Source organism: Macaca mulatta, chromosome 14 (assembly GCF_049350105.2).
Source record: "Macaca mulatta isolate MMU2019108-1 chromosome 14, T2T-MMU8v2.0, whole genome shotgun sequence".
NCBI lineage: Eukaryota > Metazoa > Chordata > Mammalia > Primates > Cercopithecidae > Macaca > Macaca mulatta.
Window position 1 is genome coordinate 58,276,898 of NC_133419.1, and position 24,680 is coordinate 58,301,577.

General features: G+C 40.1%; 1 protein-coding gene across 4 annotated transcripts in view; it reads right to left on the reverse strand.

Annotated features, from left to right (window-relative positions):
- The window catches only part of SYT9 (synaptotagmin 9), a 226,865-nt gene that overhangs the window by 158,183 nt on the left and 44,002 nt on the right, over positions 1-24,680 (reverse strand). For all 4 annotated transcript variants that reach the window (XR_003722673.2, XR_013404051.1, XM_015115007.3 and 1 more), the window contains exon 2: positions 6,154-6,505. Coding sequence is in view for 2 of the 4 variants with exons in the window: in XM_015115007.3 (XP_014970493.1) it covers positions 6,154-6,505 (352 nt within the window). In the remaining 2 variants the exon portion in view is untranslated. The remainder of the gene's footprint in view (positions 1-6,153; positions 6,506-24,680) is intronic.

A 24,680-nucleotide genomic window follows, 5' to 3' on the forward strand; every position in this document is an offset into this window, starting at 1 on the left:
TAGTCCCAGCTACTTGGGAGGCTGAGGCAGGAGAATCACTTAAACCCAGGTGGCAGAGGTTGCAGTGAGTGAAGACTGAGCCACTGCACTCCAGTCTGGGCAACAGAGAAAGACTCCGTCTCAAAAAAACTCAAAAACCAAAAACCAACCAACCAAACAAAAAACCAGTCACAGATATGAATACTATTATCTACTCAAACATTTTACATGATTAATTTCATTCCTAACACTTTCCCCTCCATTCAGAATCACACTTACTATTGGGAAATCAGTTGAATCTAACTGTAAGGTAGTGGCTTAAAGCAGATAGCAAAGACTGCAACTGGGCATGACAGGTTCTCACTCCTGGGGCTCCCTTTCAATCTCTTTCAATTTCCATTCAGAAGAAAGTTAGAGTTTACTGGAGTTGGGGGAGAGGCATGGTAGAAGAGAGAAGCTTAGAACAGCCAGAGAACCAAGGTAACTCATAATCTTCCCATATAACCTCTGGAGGTCTAGGGGCTGAAAATAAGAAAGTAGAGCAGGGAGACTGCCCCAGGGATGTAAAGGAGAAAAGGGGGTGGAGAAAATGGAAAATCAATATTCTATAGCTCTCATACGTTACTCAAACAGAGGTGGGAAGAAAAAGCAAGCCCAAAGCAAGAGGGAGGAAAGATACGGAATATAGTGCCATGACCTGAGCTTGCCCCACCCTAGGTGAGGTGGCTCTAAATGGTCAATGGAGGTGGTTTTGAGTGCAGTAAATGCGAGGCTCCCAGGACAAGGGTCTAGAATTTTAAAGCCATTGACTGATGGTTCCCCCCTCAGAAGAAGAGAGGGAGAAAGACCTCTGGCTGAGGAAATTTTTATGAAGGAGATGATACTTGAGCTGGGCTTGCCTGCTTAACTTGGCCTCATCCTTAGCCACCTCCAAGCTGATGCTGTAGATGTCAATATGGACATTAAATCTGTTTTCATCTTGGTCCCAGTTCTCTAGCAGAATGGTACTTTCAGCTCTTCTGCCCCAGTAGCTTTTTCCAGAGTCCCTCACATTCACCCACTGCATCTTTGAGTCCAGGCTCTGTAAGCCAGCACTCATATCCCCAACACCCTTTCCATTGCGGGCTTTCATGTGCAGCCATGAACAAGTGCATCCTAATATGTGTTCGTTCACTGCAGTGGCCCATCTCAGAGGTGAAACCTGACCTGTCCTTTCCCTGGTTCTCGGGCACCAGTGTCTACAAGGCTTCAGGATCCAGGGAGAAAAAAGAGAGAAGCAAATTGTGGTTTCAGAAATGTTACTGGTTTCTTTCCTGTGTTCAAGTCAAGGCAGGGAATTATGGAAAGAAACAGTGGAGACAGGATGTTTTTCTTCTTCAAAATTCCCCTGGTCATGAAGAAGAGAGGGTTGGGTTGTCCTGAACCACAGGCATACAGAAGAAGGGGAAATCCTGGATAGGGACAGACACAGTTAGTAGAATACAAGGGCTGGAGGAAGTGGAAATTTGAGGTTTTCTTGGCCTGAAGATTCAAGGATTTCCGCATGAGTGAGATAATGATGAGACAGGCATCAGGCCTTGGGGCCAGTGGAGGTGTGTTGTCAAGGGTAGGTGGATACACTGAGGCAAGACCTGCTTCCTCCCACTCCCTCCCAAGTTAAACAGATTTGAAACCTTGAATACTTTATCCTCCATAACTAAGATGAGCCTTTGTTCACCAAAACGTTCTCTACAGTAGCTCACGTCTTATGTCTCTTTTCATTACCATTGATCCCAGCTGAGTTCAGGCCCTCAGAGAGGCTCCTGTATATATCCAATCTTCACCACTGTCCCATGCATCTTATACACTTATACATTCTTTCCAGATTAATCTTCTAAAGAACAAATTGAGCACTTCAGTGTGTATAATTGGTGCTCTTGCTGTGGGTCTTTTGTGGGCAGGGTTGTATATATTTTCTCTCTTTATTGACACTACCTAATACTGAATTTTGCACATAGCAAATGCTTGATATCTTAGAGTAAATACAGAAATGCTATGGATATAATAGTTTCTGATAATTTAATCCCAGTAGAGAAAACACTCATTTACATATCATTTCAGGGTCTCATGGAAGTTGAGATAGGGATAGGCAACTTCCACTTTTGAAGCAGTTAGTTTCTTTAAATCTAAAGAAATAACTTCAGATTCAAAAATTATGTTTTAGATGTTTACATTGAACCAATGTTCTCACCACACAAAAATATAACTTAATAGAAATGTGCTACTCATAGTATAATTACAACATTTAATTTTTGTGTACTATTTACTTGAGTTGTGGCCAATCACGGGACCTAAATTTAGAGTGTGATGGTTATCTTCCTCTTTCAATTCTGTCAGCATATTTCTGTAACTCTATGGATTGCTTAATTCAGAGATAAGGTCAAAAATCTAATGTGGGGCTCTTAATGAATGTGAGACCTGGGACAAATGGCCTTCTGCCAGCCTCACACCATTATAGGCTCTGCTCAGTTTATACTTCTGGCCCTTTGCCATTCTTGTCAGAAGAGCAAGAGAAAAGTAGCCTGATATTGACCAATGTATTCTGTCAGTCATTCATGGAAAAAAGTCCTCCGTGCGCCAAGTGGTGCTAGGGGCTGGATAGACAGGAAGAAACAAAACAGATGTGGTCTCCGAGTTCACAGAACTCAGTCTAGAGGGGAGTACAAGCAATAAAGAATCACTTAAAATAATTTAATCCTGTGAATGAGGGAAAACAAGGCAATGCGAGGGAGAATTGAAGTGGGAAGGAGTGGGGACAGAACACAGGCTTCACATGGGGTGGCCGGGGAGACCTTTCTGAGAAGGTGATGTTTCAGCTAGGGCATTAGAGAAGTAAGGGACCCAAGAAGGACAGAAAAAAAAAAAAAAGAAAGAAAAGAAAAGCATTCCTGGCTGAGGGAACAACATGTGTCAAGACCTCAAGGCAGGAAGGGGCTTGGGATGCTGAAGGAACTAAGAGAGGAGCTAGTGCAGCTGCAGTACAACAAGCTTCTTCCACGCAGTCTCCTAGTGAGTTCATGTTAAAAGTGTCCCCTAGGGTCCTGCAACATGGTGGCCCTGGCCATAAGGTAAGGCTGTTGGAAGCAGACTGTGGCAGTATTATCATGCAGGGCCTTAACAGACCTGATAAGGGGTTTGTGGTGTGGTAATCGAAATTTTCGAGAAACCGAAGTGTTACATAAGAAATTTGAGAAAGCTTAAAAAAAACAGGATGAACTTTCATCTTAGGGCATGAATCAGGAAATGGATTAGATGGCCTTTCAAGGTTCCTTCTATTTTGGGGATCTAGGGATTTTCATACATTTGGAGTAGAGAACTTTATAAAGCTCTAGAATTAAAAAATTCCGAGAAAATTGAAATATCCACATTTCCAGCATATTGGATCACTAAACAAAAAGGATTTCATTCAAATAAAAAAGAATTGACAGGAATTTTGTATGGTATTAGAGTCACTGAAGTAACTAGACACAGAACATGCTTGATCTTGAAAGTCATTCTGACCAGAAACATTCTTAGAAGATAAAACAAAGCTCATCTTTAGGACATTTCAAAAAGGCACCGTGTCAGCCAAACATATCCAAGGACACATCCAAGCTGAAGAGGCCAGGTGAGGTTGAGATTTTTGATGTAAATGGTGTGACAGAAACTGTGCCAATCACAAGGATCCTGAAGACACCTTTAAATGGAGGCTATGTCTTACGTGCAATGGGAACCCTGAGACTGTGATAATGGCTGTCCTGAGACAGTGATAATGGCTGCAGGATGGAAGCAGTAAGAGAGTGTCGGCAGGGAGAAAGTAAAGAACATAATGAGAAAGAAAGGAGAAGAAACAGTAACTGGAAAAGCAGACTGTTTAGAGCTTTCTCAGCAAAGCTTACCTTTCCCCTCCCCAAATATGGGTATCAAAAATATTACTTAAAGAAGAATGTTAAAAACGATTTGAGGCATAAAGGAAATTTCATTCTCTTTTTCCTTTTTGTTAGCAAAAAGTGTGTATGTGTGTGTGCATTTTCTCATGATGCAACATAATCCCCAAAGAATTAGAAGACCATGTACTGCTCTTATTGTGGTGAGATCCTGAGACAAGGATATATATTTCTAGACAGACCCCATAAAACTAGGTCAGTAATTTAGGTATGAATGTTTTAAATGCATAAAAATGCAAATTGTCAGTATTAGGTCAAATGCAGTTAGAAAAGAGTAGTTTTCTTATAGTAGTTCAGATGTTCCTAAACTTGATTTTTGTCATCAGAAAAGATAATGTAATTGCATGCCTTCAAAACTAAAATAAATCTGAACACAAAGTGCACTTTACAGGGACAATTCCTTCACTCTTCCTTTTAATTTTTTTCTTTCTACCCAATTTCTACAAATCAGTAGTGATGATAAGAGTTTTTATTTTTAAGCAAATACTTATTGATTTGCAGTATATTTATATACTTTTCCAGTATAAATATTGTGATAATTAGAGTGGCATCATTGCTATTAGTTTGTTAAAATTATGGCAGAGTCCTCAGATCAAATCTAAAAAGATCACAGTACTACCACCATATATTGGAGGAACTCAGACCAGAAAAGTTACATGCAGAGTAGAACCAAATAGGAGGCAATTTCGAAGGAAATTTCAATGGAGACTCTATCTAAAAGGCTCTAGCTATTGAAATACTGAAAGGATTTTATTATGAGTCTGCACATTGCATGAACTCTATGACAGCATCAAACAGAGCTCTAGTTATATTTAAGTTTTAAATCTGAAGATAAATCCTAGTGATAAAATCTGAGGATTTCTTCTAAATCAAATGGCAGACAACTACCCATCTCCTCACAGTGGAATATTTTAGATTTGGCTCTTTGATTCAGAATTGAAAATAATGCTAAAATAAGTTTCTGAAACAATCAAATTATAAACTGACATATTCCATCCCACTTAATGAAAATGAGTGGAGCCTTTAGGATAAACTCGATTAACATAAAAAGGGTAAAGTCTTATTTCTGTTTCTGGAGAACAAACAATAAAGATTTTAAAAAAATACCTCCAAATTGTGTTTTATACTTTACAAATAACAGCACATGCTATTTCTCTGGCCATCACTCAGGCCAATATTTTCATTCTACAGAAAGCTGCTTCCTGAGTCTCTTTTCCTGAAATATCTTATTGAAAATGAGTTTTTATATCCAGTGATTTAGAACTGGTTGTTTAGCCTCAAACACACTTTTGTGCAATGTCTGAGCCTTGGGAGAGGCCATAATAGCAATACTAACAGCAAAATGGTAGCTCACATTTTGGAGCTTTTACTAGGTGCCAGACCTGTGCAAGCACATGTTATCATTTCATTCTTAAAACCACCTACAAATCAGTAGTATCTATTCCTCTTTTGAAGAAGAGGAAATGGACAGATATGGAATTTAAGTAATTTGTTCAATGTCACACATGTAAGTAAAGCCAATTCATTTGACTTGAGAGACCGCATCTTTTTTCACTGCATTATATTATTTCTCTACTGCTGAAGAGCATAAAGCATCCAGACAATAAAAAGAGAGTGACCTAGGTGTTGGTACTCTGTAAGCCTTCCAAAGGCTGAAGATGGACAAAAACCTCCAGCCACACGGTGGAGTCTGAAGAGAGCCTGTGTGTGACTGTTAGGATAGGTCAGACGCACAGGGAATAAATTTTAAAGCAGTAGGAGGGCAGCAGGGAAGAGTGGTTAAGAGTTCAGATTCTTGTGTTGGTTGAACCAGGGTTCAAATCCTGACCTGGGTATTTACATATATGGTTTTTAAAAAAATGTAATCTCCTTAAGTTTCTTCTGCTGTAAAATAAAAATGATATTAGTATACATTTCATGCTAAATTGTGAGCTATAACAAAATATGAATATAAAGTTCTTCCAGAGTACTTCACACATGCTGTCTTAATAATGTTAACTATTATTTTTATAAACTAAGTAGAGACCAAGAAGGGCTCAGGAACCTAACTTCAACGTTAGGTTAGCATGGAGTTTTCCATATTCATGTCTCTGATACAGAACAGAAATCTAAAAGGTTATAGACTCCTTGACCAATCAGTGCTATTTTTGCCAGAGAGGGGAATGGGGTGGTCCTTCCTTGCATTCAGAAAGGAGGAGGCATTACTGACCGAGCCGAGGAGGTTGGCTCTGTGACTTGGCGCTGCACGCGGACGCCATGGGCACAGTTCTCCTGGACTCCCGTCTGGGCGGAGAGGGGAATGTCAGGGGAGGTGTGGCTGATCTTCATGGAGGAGTCAGGGCAGGGTGTGGGAGGGTCTAGGAAGTCCTCACTGTTCTCCTGCTCATTGGTCTCTGTGTCCGTGTAGTTAAGAGGCTCCTGGTTGTTGTCTTTGCTACCAGAGGGCAGGCCTCGTTCTCGCCACGGAACCCAGCAGAGTTTCCAAGATACGAAGAGAGACACGCCAAACAGAGCAAGACCACAGGCAGTGACCACAAGGGTCAGCAGGCTCACTGAGATATCTGCAAAGAAGCAAAGATCAAAAGTCAGTGTGATCATTCCCCGCAAGTCCACCCATTGCATAGTATGGGCAGAATGACCCTCTCATCCACTCATCCCTTGGGAGCCGACTGTGGAAGGTCATGCTGGGGCGCACAGCTACGTTACTTAATTCTGGGGCAGTGGCGATGAGAATTCATACACAAACCAGAGGACCAGTGAGCAGAAACACAGAGGAGGTACCATAGCATGCAGGTCATGTTTAGAAACAATAAACAGCCTGCTATGGCAAGAAAATGGATACATTCATGGAGACTAGAATGCCCTTCAAGTGAAATGATACTCTATCCTACAGGCAGCACCAATCATTAATGTTTTTTGAGCAGGGCAGTTTCAAATGTCCTTAAAAATTATTCTGTCATCTCAGAGAGCTGTATAATGTAACTGGGGAATTGTGTAAGTCATAATTTTTTAAAATAAGAGAAACTAGAGGGCTTTTTCGGGTTCTATTTTTCCTATTAACTTTTACGGTTCTAAGCAAAATGAAGCTCAAATCTTCTGTGAATTTTGCAGCTTCAAGAATAACCCCCACTCAGTGGTAACTCCTCAGGACTCAGGATAGAATATTATAGTTTGGGTTTCCCCAGTAGTATACCCTAAAACAAGTATTCAAGGGCAAAGCATTATTTAGAAGGAGAAGGAAACACAGGAGAAGTGATCCAGAAAAGGAAGTCAACAAAAGGTACACTGTCAAGTCAGTTCCCATAGTGAGGGAGTAAAGGTTAAGTCTGCTAGGGAGGTTTAATACACCTCAGATACACCTCACCCAAGTGGCAAGGGATCCGAGGTATTACACATTAGCTCTCTTTAGTTATTAATTGGAGGGCATTTCCCAAAGGGCATTAAATTCCCATCATTTGACACCTGCCCGGATGAACAAAGTAAGCTTCAGTGGCCAGGAAAATCCCACATTGAAATCAATGCAGAGGCTGCACTGGAGGTCAACAGGCACACAATGAAGTGGTAAGGGGACACGGCAGGTAATGACAGCATCTGCTACATGGATCATGGACCACAGCCCCACGGTGTCAGCAAGTCTTGGCAGTTCAGTATCCAGTGACTGTGACCCTAAGGTTTAAAACAGTTCACCCCCTCCAGGCTTCTGCCCCAAGCTACAGTAGAGCCAGGAGGCTGAGCATCAGTCTGAAAGCATTTCTGGCACTATGGTAGCCATAAAATCCTTATTTTTTAAAGGACAACCCTGCCTGTCATTACGGTGCTTCATTACACCTGGAGCCCCATGGATTCTCCCCAGGGTTTGCCTCTACTGCCCATCATTAATATTTGCATTGCTGCAACCAAAGTTTTCTGAATGCCTACTACATGCCAAGTGCCACGCTAAGCTCTGGAGATACAATGAGGAATATGATAGGCTCACGCTATGTCTTCATGTATCCATATTCTAATGAAGGAGAAAATTAGAAATTGGTCATTTAGTACTCACAATTTCAACTGTGCACAGCACTGCCAACATACTATGATCTGTGACAAAGCTGTATTTCTGCTGAAGCATGCATAGGAACCCCTCCTGCAAGTCACTTACCTACTGAGTCAAGCTGAACAACTACCATCCATGTGCTTTTTAATATGACTCTGAAGGTACTTGGTCATTCTTGTGAACGGATAAAACTGTTTATCAAAAATTGCTCTTAAAAGCAAGCCAGCTGCCAGGGCTGTTGATGGATTTAACATATTTCCTCTTTGCCTCCAAATCAATCTTCACCCTTCTACTGAAACAATATTATATCTCTGTTTGAAAATACTGGGGTTGAAGTTTCAATATGGGTAACTGTGCAAATCTTTTTCACTTTTGTCTCCTCAAATCCCACAGAAATGGGATAAGCAATGGGAAATAAGAAAGGACATCATCAATTCATCAGTTAACCACTAACTTTGAGGAATATCTGGAATTGTTTTAAAAGAAAAGGCAGTTAGTGTTGAACATTTAACACAGGCAAATGAAGGGAGACTGAGAGAAAATAAAAATTAAAAATCCCAGGTGCAGAGCAACAGGCAAGGATGGGGGACAGGGAGTGGAGTCAGTGGGGTCAAAATAAAAGGGACTGTAGGAACTATACCTCACAGAGCCCAGCATGAGGTGGGGAGGGCATGGTTTGACCCCAGACTCCACCTGGTTCTGACCACTCACACAGGAGAGTAGACAATATGCTGGTGCAGACTTCTGTGGTGGGTGATAGTGCTGGGGGACCAGGAAGGAGGAAACCTTGTCCCAGGTAATCCAGCTGCAAACATCAATCCCCACCCTCTCCAACACAAAACAGGCTCCACATAGCAGTGAAATCTCTTAATACGTTCTGCAGTCTAAATGGAGACAGAACTTCTTCTCTATATTCTGTTAATCACTTCAGCTCTGTCCTGACACAGACACTGCTAGGAGACCACCACCAGCAAAGGCTGGAGGAGGGGCACACTGGGAAGCCATAGGATTTAGGAATGTGATGAGATAACTGTATTATTAGACACTCTGCCCTATCACAGGGCTCCTCTCCAAGGGAGAAGCATAAATCCTAATCCTCAATGTTGGTCTTGGGCATACGACTTGCTCTGGGCAATGAAATACAAGTGAACATGGCCCATGTCACCTTGAAGCAAAGGTCCCTTGTGATCCCACCTTATGCATGAGAAAAAGAGCTCTCAGATAAAAGCTGATCTTCCAGCCTGACTGCCATAATGAGAAGACTTGTGGCATGAGCCCAAAGACCAAAACAAGGAGTAAACTTAAACATGACTGACAACCTGAGGCAAAGCTACAGCTGATCCACAGATCCATTAGCAAAACCTAAATATTTAGTGTATTAAGTCCCTAGAATTTTGAAGGGATGTTGGCACAGAAAAAAAAAATGGTAATTTATGTGATCATATAATTTACCGTCCAAAGCTGGGACACTTTTAGGAGAGAAAAGGGGTTATATTAATAATTACATGGGGATAAGATACTTAACCTAGGATTGTCCAGGCAAAATTAGGACGTAGGGTCATCATAAACTTAAGAACTCCATGTGATCTCTGAACTCATCAGCTTAGTACAACATGACCTCTTGGGATTCACTTGGCATAGTAGCATGCTAAGTAAATTGAAGTTCTGCGTCACTTTTACTAGTAACCACAGGACCCCGACCCAGTTTAAGAACAACTCCAGCTTGATAGTTGACTACAGCTCATGCACTCACAAAACAGCCTGCTCAGAAGTCCAGTCGTGGGGGATCCAGAAGAGCAGAGATCTTGTCTCTCTCAACACTGACTGCCAAGAATCTAAAAGAGTTCCTGGCACACAGTAGGCATTCAGTAAGTGATGAAGCCCACCTGAGGAGCCCTGTACCATGTGCTATGTCTACCTTGAATTACGGTTGTGTGGGTTGTGGCCTGTAAACTCTAGGGGGCACCAGTTACAGTCATAGTCATTATAGATTTTTGTGCATATTGTTATTTTTTAAATTGTGGCAAATGGCAGGAGTGGCTTTTTTTTTTTTTTTTTTCTGATTTACACAAAGGTGCTGTGTGAGTTAGCAGTGGCCCAGAGAGAAATGCCACAGGAAACACCAGTGGTGACCTACACAGCCACACCAGACACCAAGCATAACTGTCTAGGCTTCTGTTTACAAATAGCCGAGTATGCCTTCTAGATGGTACATTTCTACCTTTCTCTTGTTTTTTCAGAAAGAGGTGCTAGAAAGCTACTTTGGTATCACTAAGGCTATACTTCCCACCTCAGACCCATGACCTCCAAAAACGGAGCGGGAGCATCAGCTTAGAATCACGAGATACTATTTCTTAAGTTAGGTGGTAGAAACATGACCATTTATTTTATTGTTAATTTTATATGTGTTCATGAGATTTATTATTGTCATTTATGGTATATCTCATTTTAAAAATTGAAAAATATATGACATTAAAAAAATCGTGACATAATTTTTGTAAAGAATAGGAATAGCATAATTAGTCCTTTTTCCCAAGAGTCGGGGTAATAGCCAGATAGTCCCTCAATGATGAAAAGAGTCAAATGGCAAACCAGTTCTGATCCAGATCCCTAGAAGTATGGCTGCTGTGGGGGTGATTGTGCATAAAACTATACCCAGAGCTGTCATGGAGTATATTCTTCCCAGGAAAGGTGTGGCATAGGATGCCCTGTAATCATGCCTGTTTGTCAGAAACCTCTTCTACTGGCTATTAGCCCTAGCCATAAGACATGATGCATTGTAGCAACATCCCTAGCACACCACATAGAAGACACCCATGACACCTTGGACCCAGCAGACATTCCAGCTGGACACCTATAATACTAGAGGATTCCTGCAAGCATTTAAAAAAAAAAAAAAGTGGACGTGTTTTACAGTGACAGTGATTACTGGCCAAGAAGTAAAACATTTAAGCCCACATACTAACATGGATGAAAAAAATTGGTTGTCTTCCTAAACTGTGAAGGGCCAGGAAGAACACATAAGCAGACAAAAAAAAAAAAAAAAAAAAAAGAAAAGTCATGGAAGAAATGGGCAAATCAACACCTCAAAAGAGGGTAACCAAGCTGAGTCATCAGAATAAATAGCCCCTGATATGAAACGAATTACAGTAATGCAAGAGGCAAATTAATTCATGTACTGAGATTTATAAAACAGCAACCAAGGGTGAGAATTATGACTGCAGCAGTAACCAGAAAAAAACACAATTGAGATCCAATCTGATCTAGAAGTAAAATAATGTGATTGGTGTAATAGAAGAAAAATTAAATAGAAAGCAAAGTCAAGGAACAGGTACCTGAATGTAGACCAAGAAAAACAAAACCAAACAAAACAAAGACTTGGGAAATTTAAATGAAAGATATGATATGTAAAGTATTTATCCAGGAGGTCTAATATTTAAATTTTCCAGAAATGAGGGCAGAGAGAATGAGAGAATGAAGGTGAAAGATATCAAAGAAAAAAACGAAGTCCCCTGGAACCGAAGGACAACTTGAAAGGGGTCCACTGAGCATCTATAATAAAATACCACTACCTTAATCGCATTATTGTGAAATTTCAAAACACGAAGATTAGAGAAAGTCACAAAACTTGAGACAAAACAAATTTGAAAAAATAACAAAGAAATTAGAACCATAGTGGCATCAGACTTTTCACCAGAAACCATAGATAATTGAATAATGCCTGCAAACTTCTGAGAAAATTACATTTAACCTAGAATTCTATACCCAAGCATGATATCAATAAAGTGTGAGGGCTGAAAAAGTCATCTTTCAAAACAAGTCAGAAAAATTATTTTCAATGTATTTATCATAGCAAGTTACTTGAGGATGAATGTAGGAGATTAAAATGAGGCAGACAACACAGTGTACAGGAAAAATTGTACTGAAGTTGGAAGACTGGAGGAAGGAAGTCCCAGCATGCGAGCTGAGCAAGAAGCCTAAAGAGGGGTCAGTCCAACCTGGATCAGTTACGTGGTCTAACCATACAACTAAGACACATTTACAAAACAAGAAATATTTGAACTGAAAATGTAATGATATTAGAGATTATTGTTAATTATTTTAGGTATGATAATTGTATTGTGGTTGTGTGTTCTAGATACATATAGGAATAGTCAAATGATATGTCCATAATTTGCTTTACATTATAGGTAAAATAACATTGACTATGAATTGATAATTGTTGAAACTGAATTTTGAGTACATGGAGTTTATTATATTAACCTCTCTACTTTTAAATGTGCTTGTCAATTTCCTGATGGAAAGTGAAAATAAAACATATTTTTGTAGGCAGAATCTCTGACTTCAATCTTAAATATTCTTATTTAATATGTCTTGGGTGAGGTCCAGAGTCTCCATTTTTAGCAAGCATCTCAACTCTGAATAAATCTGATCTCTCTCTCTCTCTTTCTCTCTCTCTCTCTCACACACACACACATACACACACACACACATACACACACACACACACGCAGACACATACACACACACACACCATGGTTCAGAATACAAGACATTTTCCTGATCCTCTGATAATTGTGTGTGGGGGGGGGGGCTAATAAATATATTACTGGGAAATTTAGTTAGAAAATCAGTCCATGGAGAACTTGAGGATGTCAATGGTGCTTTGTAGGGAGGGTGGTAACATAATGAGATAGCGGAAACAGGTGGGACCAGACAGCTCTGATGTTAAGTGTTTCAAATTGCTGAACCAATGAGGAAACATTGTATTAAGAATGAATACAATAAAACCTTACAGATAATCCAGAATAATTCGTGCCACAATTACCTCATCAATATCCCTTTCACATAAATACAATGCCTTCATTTAATATCTTATTTTCTGTATTTTTAAACTTTATAAAATGAATATTTCTCTCTTTTGCAGTTTAAAAAGATATTCCTGTGAAACTAAAACTTCTCTAAAAATTAAAGTCTATTTAAATAAAAAGAAAGAGAAAGAGGAAGAAGACGAAGGAGGAAGAAGAGGAGAGGAAGGAGGAGAAATTGTTGAGTTTAAGCATCACAACATTCTGGAATTATTCAGTGAAGGAGAACTTAGATCCATACACACCTCAACAGGCCAGAGGGCATCCTGAGTGGTGATCCTGCAACATCTTGAAGAAGCATGTAATAGATTCTAGTTTAAATCAGATATTTTGTGTTTAAATGATTGAACTTAAGTCATCTGGGAAATGCAGTATTGCCAAAACATTGTTCTTTAATTATACTACAGGCACCATAGCACAGTAGTTGCAAACACAGGTTATAGAATTACACATCAATATCTGCATTTCAACGTTGTGTAACCATAGATAAATTTTCTGTATCTTGTTTTGTCATAGTAATATTGGGATAATAATAGTACCTATCTCTTGGGGGTTTAGTGAATATTTAGGAAGGTAGCAGTGCTCACTGAATGTAAGTTATTGTTTCTGTGTTTTCCCTGAGGTAACCCAGGATTTAGCTGCTCCATATCAGACTTATTGCAAATAAATAATCAGCTTGTTTACTAAATACTGAGGCTTCCTGCAGCTTTAAAAAATGGCCTGGCATCAAACCAATGTCAGGTCCTCAATAGGTGCTTATTGAACTGAATTACTGAGAACAAGAGAAGGAGCTCCTATGGAGTACCTGATATTTGCTAAGTATTGAATTAGGGATATAAAATAAATAAAACTAATCCTTGCCCTCAAGGAACTACTAAGCAAGAAAATTTCAAGAGTGCTAGTAGCAATTTATAGAGTACCACTATAGCCTAGAAGTCAGGCATACATAAACCAATACACGGAGTTCAGAGAGGCCTTTTAATAATACTAACAGAAATTGATACCAAGAAGTGGGGGTGCTGTTGAAACAAATAAATGCCTAAAAATATGAAAGCACTTCTGAAATTATGTAATGGCTAGAAACTAGAAGAATTTTGAGGTGCATGCTTGAAAAAGCTTACACTGCCATGAATGGACCATTAAGAGCAATTCTAGTGAAGGCTCAGAAAGAAAAGAGGAGAGCTGTAGAGAAAGCCTCAAGCTTCTTACAGAATACTTATGTGCCCATGACCAGAATGTTGGTAGTGTATGAACAGTAAAGACCATTCTGATAAAGTCTCAGAGAGAAATGAAGAACGTGTTATTAGAAACTGGAAGAAAGGTGATCCTTGTTATAAATAGGGAAATAACTTGGCTGAATCATGTTCACGTTCTGCTGTTTTGTGTAAGGTAGAACTTGGGAGCAATGAAAGGGAATATTTAGCTGAAGCTATTTATAACCAAAGTTTTGAAGGTGCAGCTTGGCTCCTCCTGACTGCTTATAGTAAAATGAAAGCGAGAATGACTTAAAGACAGAATTGTTAAGCAAAACAGAATGAGAACTTGTAGATTTCGAAAATTATCAGTCTATCCATATTGCAAAAAAATGAGAACCCATGTTTGGAAGAGAACACTAATAGTGTGGCCAACTGACTATTTAAGAGATTAGTATAGGTATGAACCACAAACTTAATCACCCACCCCAGCAGGGAAACTGCCAATTTGAACCAAAGGGGAAGGAAATGAGAAGGAATGAAGGAAGGCTGTCAGATTTGGATTTTACAGGATGGGACCACAGTGCTTTTCAGCTGAGAACATTCACTATTTATCAAGAGAAATGAAGAATGATCCTGAAGAAGATTAACAGATCATCAGGGCTACCTCCTTGGTTTTAAAAAGGATGACAATTGTCTTCCTTTCAACAGGCCAAATGGTCCCACTGAATTGAGAACCATGGGGAAAGGGCTGCCCAGAGGTGTGGGTGTGTGGGCCATGTGGCAGAACCCTGGGGGCACAGTTTATACCTGGCAAAGCAACGGGGGCAGAGCCACAGCCCCAGGCAGGCCCTCAGTCCCATTGAGCCTGGAGGGTGGAATATTAAGCCAAAGAGGATGATTTTTGAGCCTTAGGACCTCATGGAGTTTGCCTTATACCTTGGACTTACTCAGGACCTGTTACCTCTTTCTTCTTTTCTGTTTCTCCATTTTGGAATGGAAATGTCCATCCTATGCCTTTCCACCATTGTATTTGGAAACATGTAACTTGTTTGGTTTCACAGGTTCACAGCTGGAGGAGCAGTTTGCCTCAGGATAAATCATATTTTGAGTCTCATCCATATTTAATTTAGATAATAGTTAGCTGAGACTGGATTATAGACTTTGGAGTTAATGCTGGAATGAGCTAAAACTTTTGGGGCTTTAGGCATGTAATGAATGTAGTTTGCAGCTACGAAGGGCATAGATTTTGGGTGGCTAGTAGTGGAATGATATAGATTTAATGCTTGTGTCCCTCCAAATTCGTATGTTGAGATCCCAGCAACCAATGTGATGGTATTAGGAGGTGGAGCCTTTGGGAGGTGATTAAGTCATGAAGGTGAAGCCCTCGTGAATGGGATAAGTCTCCTTATAAAAGAGACTTAAGCGTGTTTCCTTGCTTAAGTCCACCCTATGAGGACACAGAAAATATGCTGGTGCCTTGGTTTTGAATTTCCCAGTCTCCAGAACTGTGAGAAATAATTTTCTATTGTTTATAAGCCATCTAGACCATGGCATTCTGTTATAGTAGCCCAAATAGACTTAGAAACCATAGATGAGGAGTGAGCCAACTACTACTTATTACTACTTCTCTTATACAAATATAAAACCCAGGTCATCTGTCATGTGGCCAAAAGACTTCACCAGGAGAAAGAGAAAGTGAGGGCTTCTTTCTATGGCCATGCATGTTGCACAGGGCACAACTTGCTGAGCTTTACATGGTGTCCCTGGGAAACAGCTTGTATATTCCAAGTGACCTAAGACCAGCTTTGCCATCATTTATATTTTGTGACCTTGGCTCACTGCCCCTCAGTGATCTTCCTCTATCATAACAGGTTTGGGCATGGCTCTCACATTATGTGGTTCTTGTGAAACTGCCATATGACTTGGGGTACACAGCAATGTCTGTATCTAAGACGGAAACCATTATAATACTTCTCATTAGTGACCATAAGTCAATGAGTGCTAATTAACTGAAGGCTAAAACCTAGGACCATTCCTGCTTTTCATTCTTGGAGCAGACATGTGGTTCTCTTAGTACTGACTCATGGTGAAAATTGCAAGGATTAAGGAGCATTAACCTGGATCTACAGGGCCATACCATTTTTAAGACACTGAGCCAGCTAAACAAAGAACTCTGCTGCCTTAAATATAAGAAGTTTGAGGGCTGGTAAAATGAATTGGAACATGGAAATTGGCAAATGGCATTAAACACATTTTTTTCTGTGACTGACACAGAGGGAAGAACATCTGAAATATGGCTGTTTCTGGCTCTCTGATTCCTTCCTCAGAAGGCTGCCCAGATGATTCTGCCTATGTTAACTAAGGAGCTGGCCTAAAATTAGCATTGAGAGAACACTTTCTGTTACACCTTCTATTTGCAAAGTGCTGTCTCATCAGTGTGACCAGCTCCTCTTCACACAGGCATCACCACCCCTGCATTACCCAGATGGGGCAGGGGTTGCTGAAGCTAGACACTGACTGCCTGGAGCCATATACCCTAAGAGCTGGATTTTAGTTCTTGTGTCCATAACCCTGTTGCACCTGAGTCCCCCCTGGCTGCATAACAGGAAGGTTCAGGAATCATTATTAGGTTCGCCACTGGGTTTCTGCTTTCTTTTAATTGGGGGAAAATCTACTTAAAAATATTTTATACCCACATAATTGGAAGTGCTTGCAAAATATACAATGTTTTCTACACCATTGGATTCTGGCCTGTTCAGTGTAAACAGAAACACTCAGATGTGCTAGGATTCTTAAGAAACTACAGAAAATCTGATGTGCAGAGTTTTAGACAATTGAGACTTTTTGCTGAAAAGAACTGTGAAACAAAACTCAAGAACACGTGGGGACTGGGGACAGGCCAAAGAGGTTAACAACCCTCTTTGGTGTGTCCACAGGAAGTGGGATCCTGACCTGCCCTGTAGGGCAGTGTGGAGTTGGAGGGGAATGGGATTCAGGATATGGAGACCAGCTTTGTTGCCTGTTGTGAGACTTTGGACTGCCTGCACTCTCTCCTAGGCCATTTCTCACCTTTACAATGGGGGAAGAGATTCCTCCTAGCCTGGCTATGCACTTGCATCTGTATAAAACCTGTCACAGTGCTTTCTTAGTGTTGCTTGAAATTCTTTTTAAGCTTGGCACTACTGTATTGGCTCAAATCTTTACACATCCCACAGGACCCTTTTCCACACTTTTTCAGTGGATGTCCTTTCCTCGGCCAGATCTTGTCTTGCTTTGATGAAATTCATGTTTTAATCTCTCATCTACCCTGTGGAACAAGATCAAAAGGCTGCTTATAATCACCTTTGTGAATGAGCATTTAGAAAAATCTCATAAAGCAATATATAATGTGGGAAAGTTTCTTCCCATTTTTGCCTTCCATGAGAAGTGACTTTTCTCTAAATGCTTTTGCTCACTTCTCTCATCCCTCACTTCTGCATTCCAAGGAGAAGTGAGTTTTTTGATTGATTAGAAAGCCACACTCAGTCTTGCCTCTCCTTCTATTTGACCTTCACCTTCCTACACAAGGCATGGTGCAATATTGGGATGTTTGTTTTTGCTCCAAACCCCAGGATTAGGCAGACTTCCCCTCCTGGCCTTCCTCAGGCATAACTGAACATCTTCAGGACAAGGTCTTGATCCTTAAACACATGGTCCTACATGTTTTTAGAGAATATACTGCATATATGCTCTCTGCTAGCTGTGCTTATGCTGGTATGGGCAGAAGACTTCCAGGCTTCTTTTGGCATGAAGAGAGTACACGAGATTTTTTTTTTTTCCCCCAGAGCACAGCAGTTGTGCAAGACACAAGATATATGAGAAAATGACTTGGAGATTGGGTGCAGACTTGTTTTTAAACACATGTGAGACACCCCCTAGAGCCTTCTCATAGTTCTTGAAAGAAGGAGCAGAGCCCCTGGTGAGTCCTGGCGAGCTGTTGAGAGCAATGGGCCAATGCATTTTGTGTGTGAGTATCTGCAGGCTGCTCAGGTTCTTGGCATTTCAGTTTATAATTCTATGATTGTAAAACAATATTTTCTCTTTCAAATTAGAAACTTAAAATATCCTATACTCAAATAACACAGCATTTATATGTGCTGCCCTTTAGAGTCAAAGACTCTCTTCCAACATCTGATGAATACTGAAACCATGTCCTAACATTTGCATTTTAAGTCTTTTAGTAGGGAACTATGGAAGTTCCATTTACTACTGCAAATCTACTCTCCTCCACTCTCTCCCCAGCTTTGTGCCCTGTGAGGCTGACCTACATGGACTACAACAAGGGATTCCCTTACATTTGGATTCTGTTGAGTCCAACCAAAAGAAGACCCTAAAGGGAAATGGGCGGGGGGCAGATGAGTGAAGTTATAGCACTTATTCCTCCAACTTTCTTCCCACTAAGTCACCCCATTGCATGTACCCCTCTACTGAAAGCCACAGCTCTTTTTTGGGGTTCTTTCAGGCCTGTGGATAGCAATGGCTCCCTACTATTACTAGCCCTGGAGTATTACACTGTCCTTTGCTCCTTTCCTTGAATCAAGTCCATATCTTTTTTATATGTTCCTGTACTAAAATCTCCTCAAATTACCTATTTTGACCATATCACCTATTTCCGCTGGGATTCAGACTGATTCACTGTAGACTGAGTTGTTTCCTAACACACAACATGAGATGAGCTTTTATATATTAAGGGGCTTCCATATCTCATATTCTCAAATTGTGTGAGAAAATCTATCTCTAAAGTATCTCCTACAACTTAGCATGATGTCTGGCACACCAGAGGAACTCAAATTTAATGAGTGATAAAATTCTAAGCTACATATCATTTCTATTTTATACCTATTCCTTACGCCACTAAAATGTGCTTTAGGAAAAGGAATTGGCAAAGAAGCTGTGTGTTTAAGTATATATACATATACAACAGGCATTAAGATTACATTTTCATCGTGATTGAAAATGATACAATATTTCATGCTTCTCTAAACATCTAAGACTCCACCGAGGCAGAGCAGTATAGTAGAAGGAGCATTGGTTCTGGGACAAGCATCATGTATTAAATTAACCTCACGACATGTTGTATTGAGCTGCTGCTCATGGAGGTATTATATAACTGGGACTGGAGTGGCCCATCTAGGCTGTTTCAGGGAAATGAATCTTCAGAAGAAGTTCCTAGTGCCTGATGATAGCTCCAAATAGTCTTGCTTCTGCAGTCAATATTAACTTTAGAAGAGTCTCTCCTGAGAAATACTTCCAAGCTGCAAGGTTGCCTAATGTCAGAATAGAGAGTAGACTCCTGGTTCAAAATTTTCCCTATTTTTTTCCTCATTTGTCTGTCTTCACCCCTTGTCTGTGGTTAAAAGCACAGACTTTGTTCCAACGTATAACTCCTTACTACTTGTACTGCTATACCTGAAACCCACCTCTACACCCCAGATCATGGATCTATCTGTGCTGAAAGCATGGTCAGGCTTCGACTATTAGTAATTGGTTAAAAGCATAGGCTCTTGTGTCTTTGTATTCAACTGTCAGCTTTCTACAAATAATATGATTTGAAGTCAATTTCATTTTAGCAAATAATTCATGCTACTAAATAAAGATGGTTTCTTTTAAATTGTCAATTTTTATCAGTAGTCATGCATAGCAGTTGGCATTTATTCATCATTAGAATGATTATTAACAATGCCATATGACCAAGAAATGTAGTAATTGTTTCAAAAATCATTGATCAATAAAGAAAAATAATACTTAAGATTACAGCACAGTTTACTCTTAAATCAAAGTGGAAGATACAAACAATATCAATTCTTTTCAGAAGTGTTCTCCTCAGGCCTGCCCTCTCTGAGTCTACAAATTCTGCATAACAGGCAGTGGACAGAGCTATAGCTATGAGCAGGCAGTGTTGTTTTTCCTAAGACATTTCTGTAATCTTCACTTATCTTTTAACCAAGTAGAGTTTTTTATTCACATTTTTAAAAATTGTAGCAAAATATACATAACATCAAATTTACCATTTTAACCATTTTAAAGTATAGTTCAGTGGTAATTAACTACATTTATCCTGTTGTGCTGTGGTAGTGGTGATCCACTATCCATCTCCAGAACATTTCACTATCCCATGCTGAAACTCTGTACCCATTAAATACTAACTGCCTCCCCCGGACCCTGGTAACCACTGCTCTACTTTCTGTTTCTATAATAAACCAAGCTGTCTCATTTTACTGAAAGTTGGTCACTAGACAGGATCTTTGCCTCGCAAAGGTACATATGGAAGAACAGGAGCCAGAGTGCTCAGGCAGCTCCTGAACAAATACTGAGGAAGGAAGGGAGTCTGCAGCATATCTCAAATGATGCTCTGGAGACTGAGGCAGGAAAGAGGGCTACAAATAGGTGTTTTACTAACATTTTCCAGATCCTCTGGCCCTAGATGGAAATTTTCTCTCCTGAGGATGCACAGAGCTTTTCACACTTTTCTGGGCATCCATCAGCATCCTGTATCACCAGGGGTCCAAGCAGCATTTCCATGAGACACTCTCTATAAAAAACTGGGCTTGAGATAGAAGTGCCTCCCTACACACCAGAAATGTGAGCACTGGAGACAGGAATAATGAAGACTCCAAAGAGCAGCCATAGAGAGAGCAGGGTTCTCACACCTGAAAGAGTGGAAGAAATTGAAGCTGCATCACTAGTAGGAGATCAGACAGTCGTCTATGGACAGAACAGAGGTTAGCAGACAACAAGGCAAAGAAAACAGGAGCAGCATCAGGAGACAGAAATAGTAAGAACAAGTATAAATGAGAAGGAGGACAAATGCAGTAGGCTCAGATGAAAGACAGCAAAGCCAAAAATTTGGCTCATTTTATGTAAGATGTTATTCTCCACCATATCCCTAACGGGGAACTCACAGGAAAACACAAGAAGTAGTAGGACAGGGGTCCTTCCTATCTGTGGACAGGTAAGGGGTAATGATCCAGTAGGCCTAGATATCCAATGCTAATGTATCAGGCCCAAAGGGCATGATATTCTGGAAGATATTTGGGTGATGTTCTGGAAGATATTTGGGTTATATAATAATAAATGGAACAGAAATAAGAGGTATTAGAAAGGGTGAGACATTATCATAAAAATATAAGAGAAGAAAATCAACTAAGGAAGCGGAAGGTAGATGAAGAGTTAGATTTTTTTTTTACAAATACATATAATGCCATAGTTTTACCAAATACCAATAACAGCTAGGTACACAGTCCCTTTCAAACCCTTCTGTCAAAGTACTCCTATGGAGTACTGCCTCTCCACCTCGAGAGTCTGGGGTCCCTCCCAGGGTTTCCCAGGCCCCCGACAGTGACAGTCACATACTTATTTCCCACTATTGTGCCTCTAGGAATCTGTGTCAGAAGACCCTTGGATAATCCTGTAAAGCTAAGTGTAGGGAGCATCTCTGCCATCTGCTGTGATGTTATGATGTTTCTGTCTACTGGGAACACATAGCTTGCTATTTATCACTTGGAAAACATGGTGCGCAGAGCTTAAATAATGCCACTTCCATCAGCAAACTTATACAATATATAATAAGGAAACAATAAAAACATAAGGTGTTTGGTTGTCTTTTCATAACTTCTGTATTGTCTTGGGAATTCCTAGATGTTTGCTGCTGTATAATTCGTTAGAAACCAGAAGAGAGCCATTATCTCATTGTCCCAAAATAAGAAAGAAAAAGTTGCAGTTAAAAGTCATCACTATTTATCATGTCATAAAAAAGGGATGCAGATTTTCTCAAGAGGAAGATGCAATAACCAGGTTATGAGTAAGAAACTTCAGCATTAGAGAATGCCTTCTCCCCTTCTAAGACAGTGAGTAACTCAATTTCTACTCTGGCCTTTGAATAACTAAGGATAGAGGCCACAACCACTAGTGAGCTGAGAAACCGGTGTGGGTGATGATATCCAATTATTACTTAATGTTATCTTGAGAAGAAATGGACATTGCTGAAACTGCCTTCTGACTGATGTTGGTCAGGGTTCTGAACTCTTCACTCAAGGACTTATAAAAATAACCACTAATTTAATGTGGGCATTGATATGGTTTGGCTCTGTGTCCCCACCCAAATCTCATCTTGAATTGTAGTTCCCATAATACCCGCATATCATGAGAGTGACCCAGTAGGAAGTAATTGAATCATCAGGGTGGTTACCTCCATGCTGTTCTTGTGATAGAGAGTGAGTTCTCAAGACATCTGATTGTTTTATAAGGGGCTTTTCTCCCCTTCACTCTGCACTTCTCCTTGCTGCTGACACGTGAAGAAAGGCGTGGTTGCTTCCCCTTCTGCCATGATTGTAAGTTTGTTGAGGCCTCCCCAGCCCTGCAGAACTGTGAGTCAATTAAATCTCTTTCCTTTATAAATTACCCACTCTTGGGTATTTCTTCATACCGGAATGAGAATGGACTATCACAGTAAATTGGTACCGCAGAGAGTGAGGTGCTGCTATAAAGATATATGAAAATATAAAAGCGACTTTGGAACTGGGTAACAGGTAGAGGCTGGAACAGTTTGGAGGAATTAGAAGAAGACAGGAAGATGTGGGAAAGTATGAAACTTCCTAGAGACTTGTTGAATGGTTTTGACCAAAATGCTTATAGTGATATGAACAATGAAGTCCAGGCTGAGGTGGTCTCAGATGGAGATGGGGAACTTGTTGGAAACTGGAGTAAAGTTCACTCTTGCTATGCAAAGAGACTGGCAGCATTTTGCCCTTCTTGCAGAGAACTGTGGAACTTTGAACTAGAAAGAGATAATTTAGGGTATCTGGTGGAATAAACTTCTTTTTTTTTATTATTATTATACTTTAAGTTCTAGGGTACCTGTGCACAATGTGCAGGTTTGTTACATATGTATACATGTGCTACGTTGATGTGCTGCACCCATTAACTCGTAATTTACATTAGGTATATCTCCTAATGCTATCCTTCCCCACTCCCCCCACCCCACAATAGGACCCGGTGTGTGATGCTCCCCTTCCAGTGTCCAAGTGATCTCATTGTTCAGTTCCCACCTATGAGTGAGAACATGTGGTATTTCATTTTCTGTTCTTGCAATAGTTTGCTGAGAATGATGGTTTCCAACTGCATCCATGTCCCTACAAAGGACATGAACTCATCCTTTTTTATGGCTGCATAGTATTCCATGGTGTATATGTGCCACATTTTCTTCATCCAGTCTGTCACTGATGGACATTCGGGTTGATTCCAAGTCTTTGCTATTGTGAATAGTGCCACAATAAACATACGTGTGCATGTGTCTTTAGAGCAGCATGACTTATAATCCTTTGGGTATATCCCCAGTAATGGGATGGCTGGGTCAAATGGTATTTCTAGTTCTAGATCCTTGAGGAATTGCCACAGTGTTTTCCACAAAGGTTGAACTAGCTTACAGTCCCACCAACAGTGTAAAAGTGTTCCTATTTCTCCATATCTTCTCCAGCACCTGTTGTTTCCTGATTTTTTTAATGATTGCCATTCTAACTGGTGTGAGATGGTATCTCATTGTGGTTTTGATTTGCATTTCTCTGATGGTGAGTGATGATGAGCATTTTTTCATGTGTCTGTTGGCTATATGAATGTCTTCTTTTGAGAAGTGTCTGTTCATATCCTTTGCCCACTTTTTGATGGGGTTGTTTGTTTTTTTCTTGTAAATTTGATTGAGTTCTTTATAGGTTCTGGATATTAGCCCTTTGTCAGATGAGTAGATTGCAAAAATTTTCTCCCATTCTGTAGGTTCCCTGTTCACTCTGATGGTAGTTTCTATTGCTGTGCAGAAGCTCTTTAGTTTAATTAGATCCCATTTGTCAATTTTGGTTTTTGTGCCATTGTTTTTGGTGTTTTAGACATGAAGTCCTTGCCCATGCCTATGTCCTGAATGGTATTACCAAGGTTTTCTTCTAGGGTTTTTATGGTTTTAGGTCTAACATTTAAGTCTCTCATCCATCTTGAATTAATTTTCGGATAAGGAGTAAGGAAAGGATCCAGTTTCACCTTTCTACTTATGGCTAGCCTATTTTCCCAGCACCATTTTTTAAATAGGGAATCCATTCCCCATTTCTTCTTTTTGTCAGGTTTGTCAAAGATCAGATGGCTGTAGATGTGTGGTATTATTTCTGAGGGCTCTGTTCTGTTCCATTGGTCTATATCTCTGTTTTGGTACAAGAACCATGCTGTTTTGGTTACTGTAGCCTTGTAGTATAGTTTGAAGTCAGATAGCGTGATACCTCCAGCTTTGTTCTTTTGGCTTAGGATTGTCTTGGCGATGCGGGGTCTTTTTTGGTTCTATATGAACTTTAAAGCAGTTTTTTCCAATTCTATGAAGAAAGTCATTAGTAGCTTAATGGGGATGGCACTGAATCTATAAATTACCTTGGGCACTATGGCCATTTTCACAATATTGATTCTTCCTAGCCATGAGCATGGTATGTTCCTCCATTTGTGTCCTCCTTTATTTCACTGAGCAGTGGTTTGTAGTTCTCCTTGAAGAGGTCCCTTTACATCCCTTGTAAGTTGGATTCCTAGGTATTTTATTCTCTTTGAGCTATTGTGAATGGGAGTACAT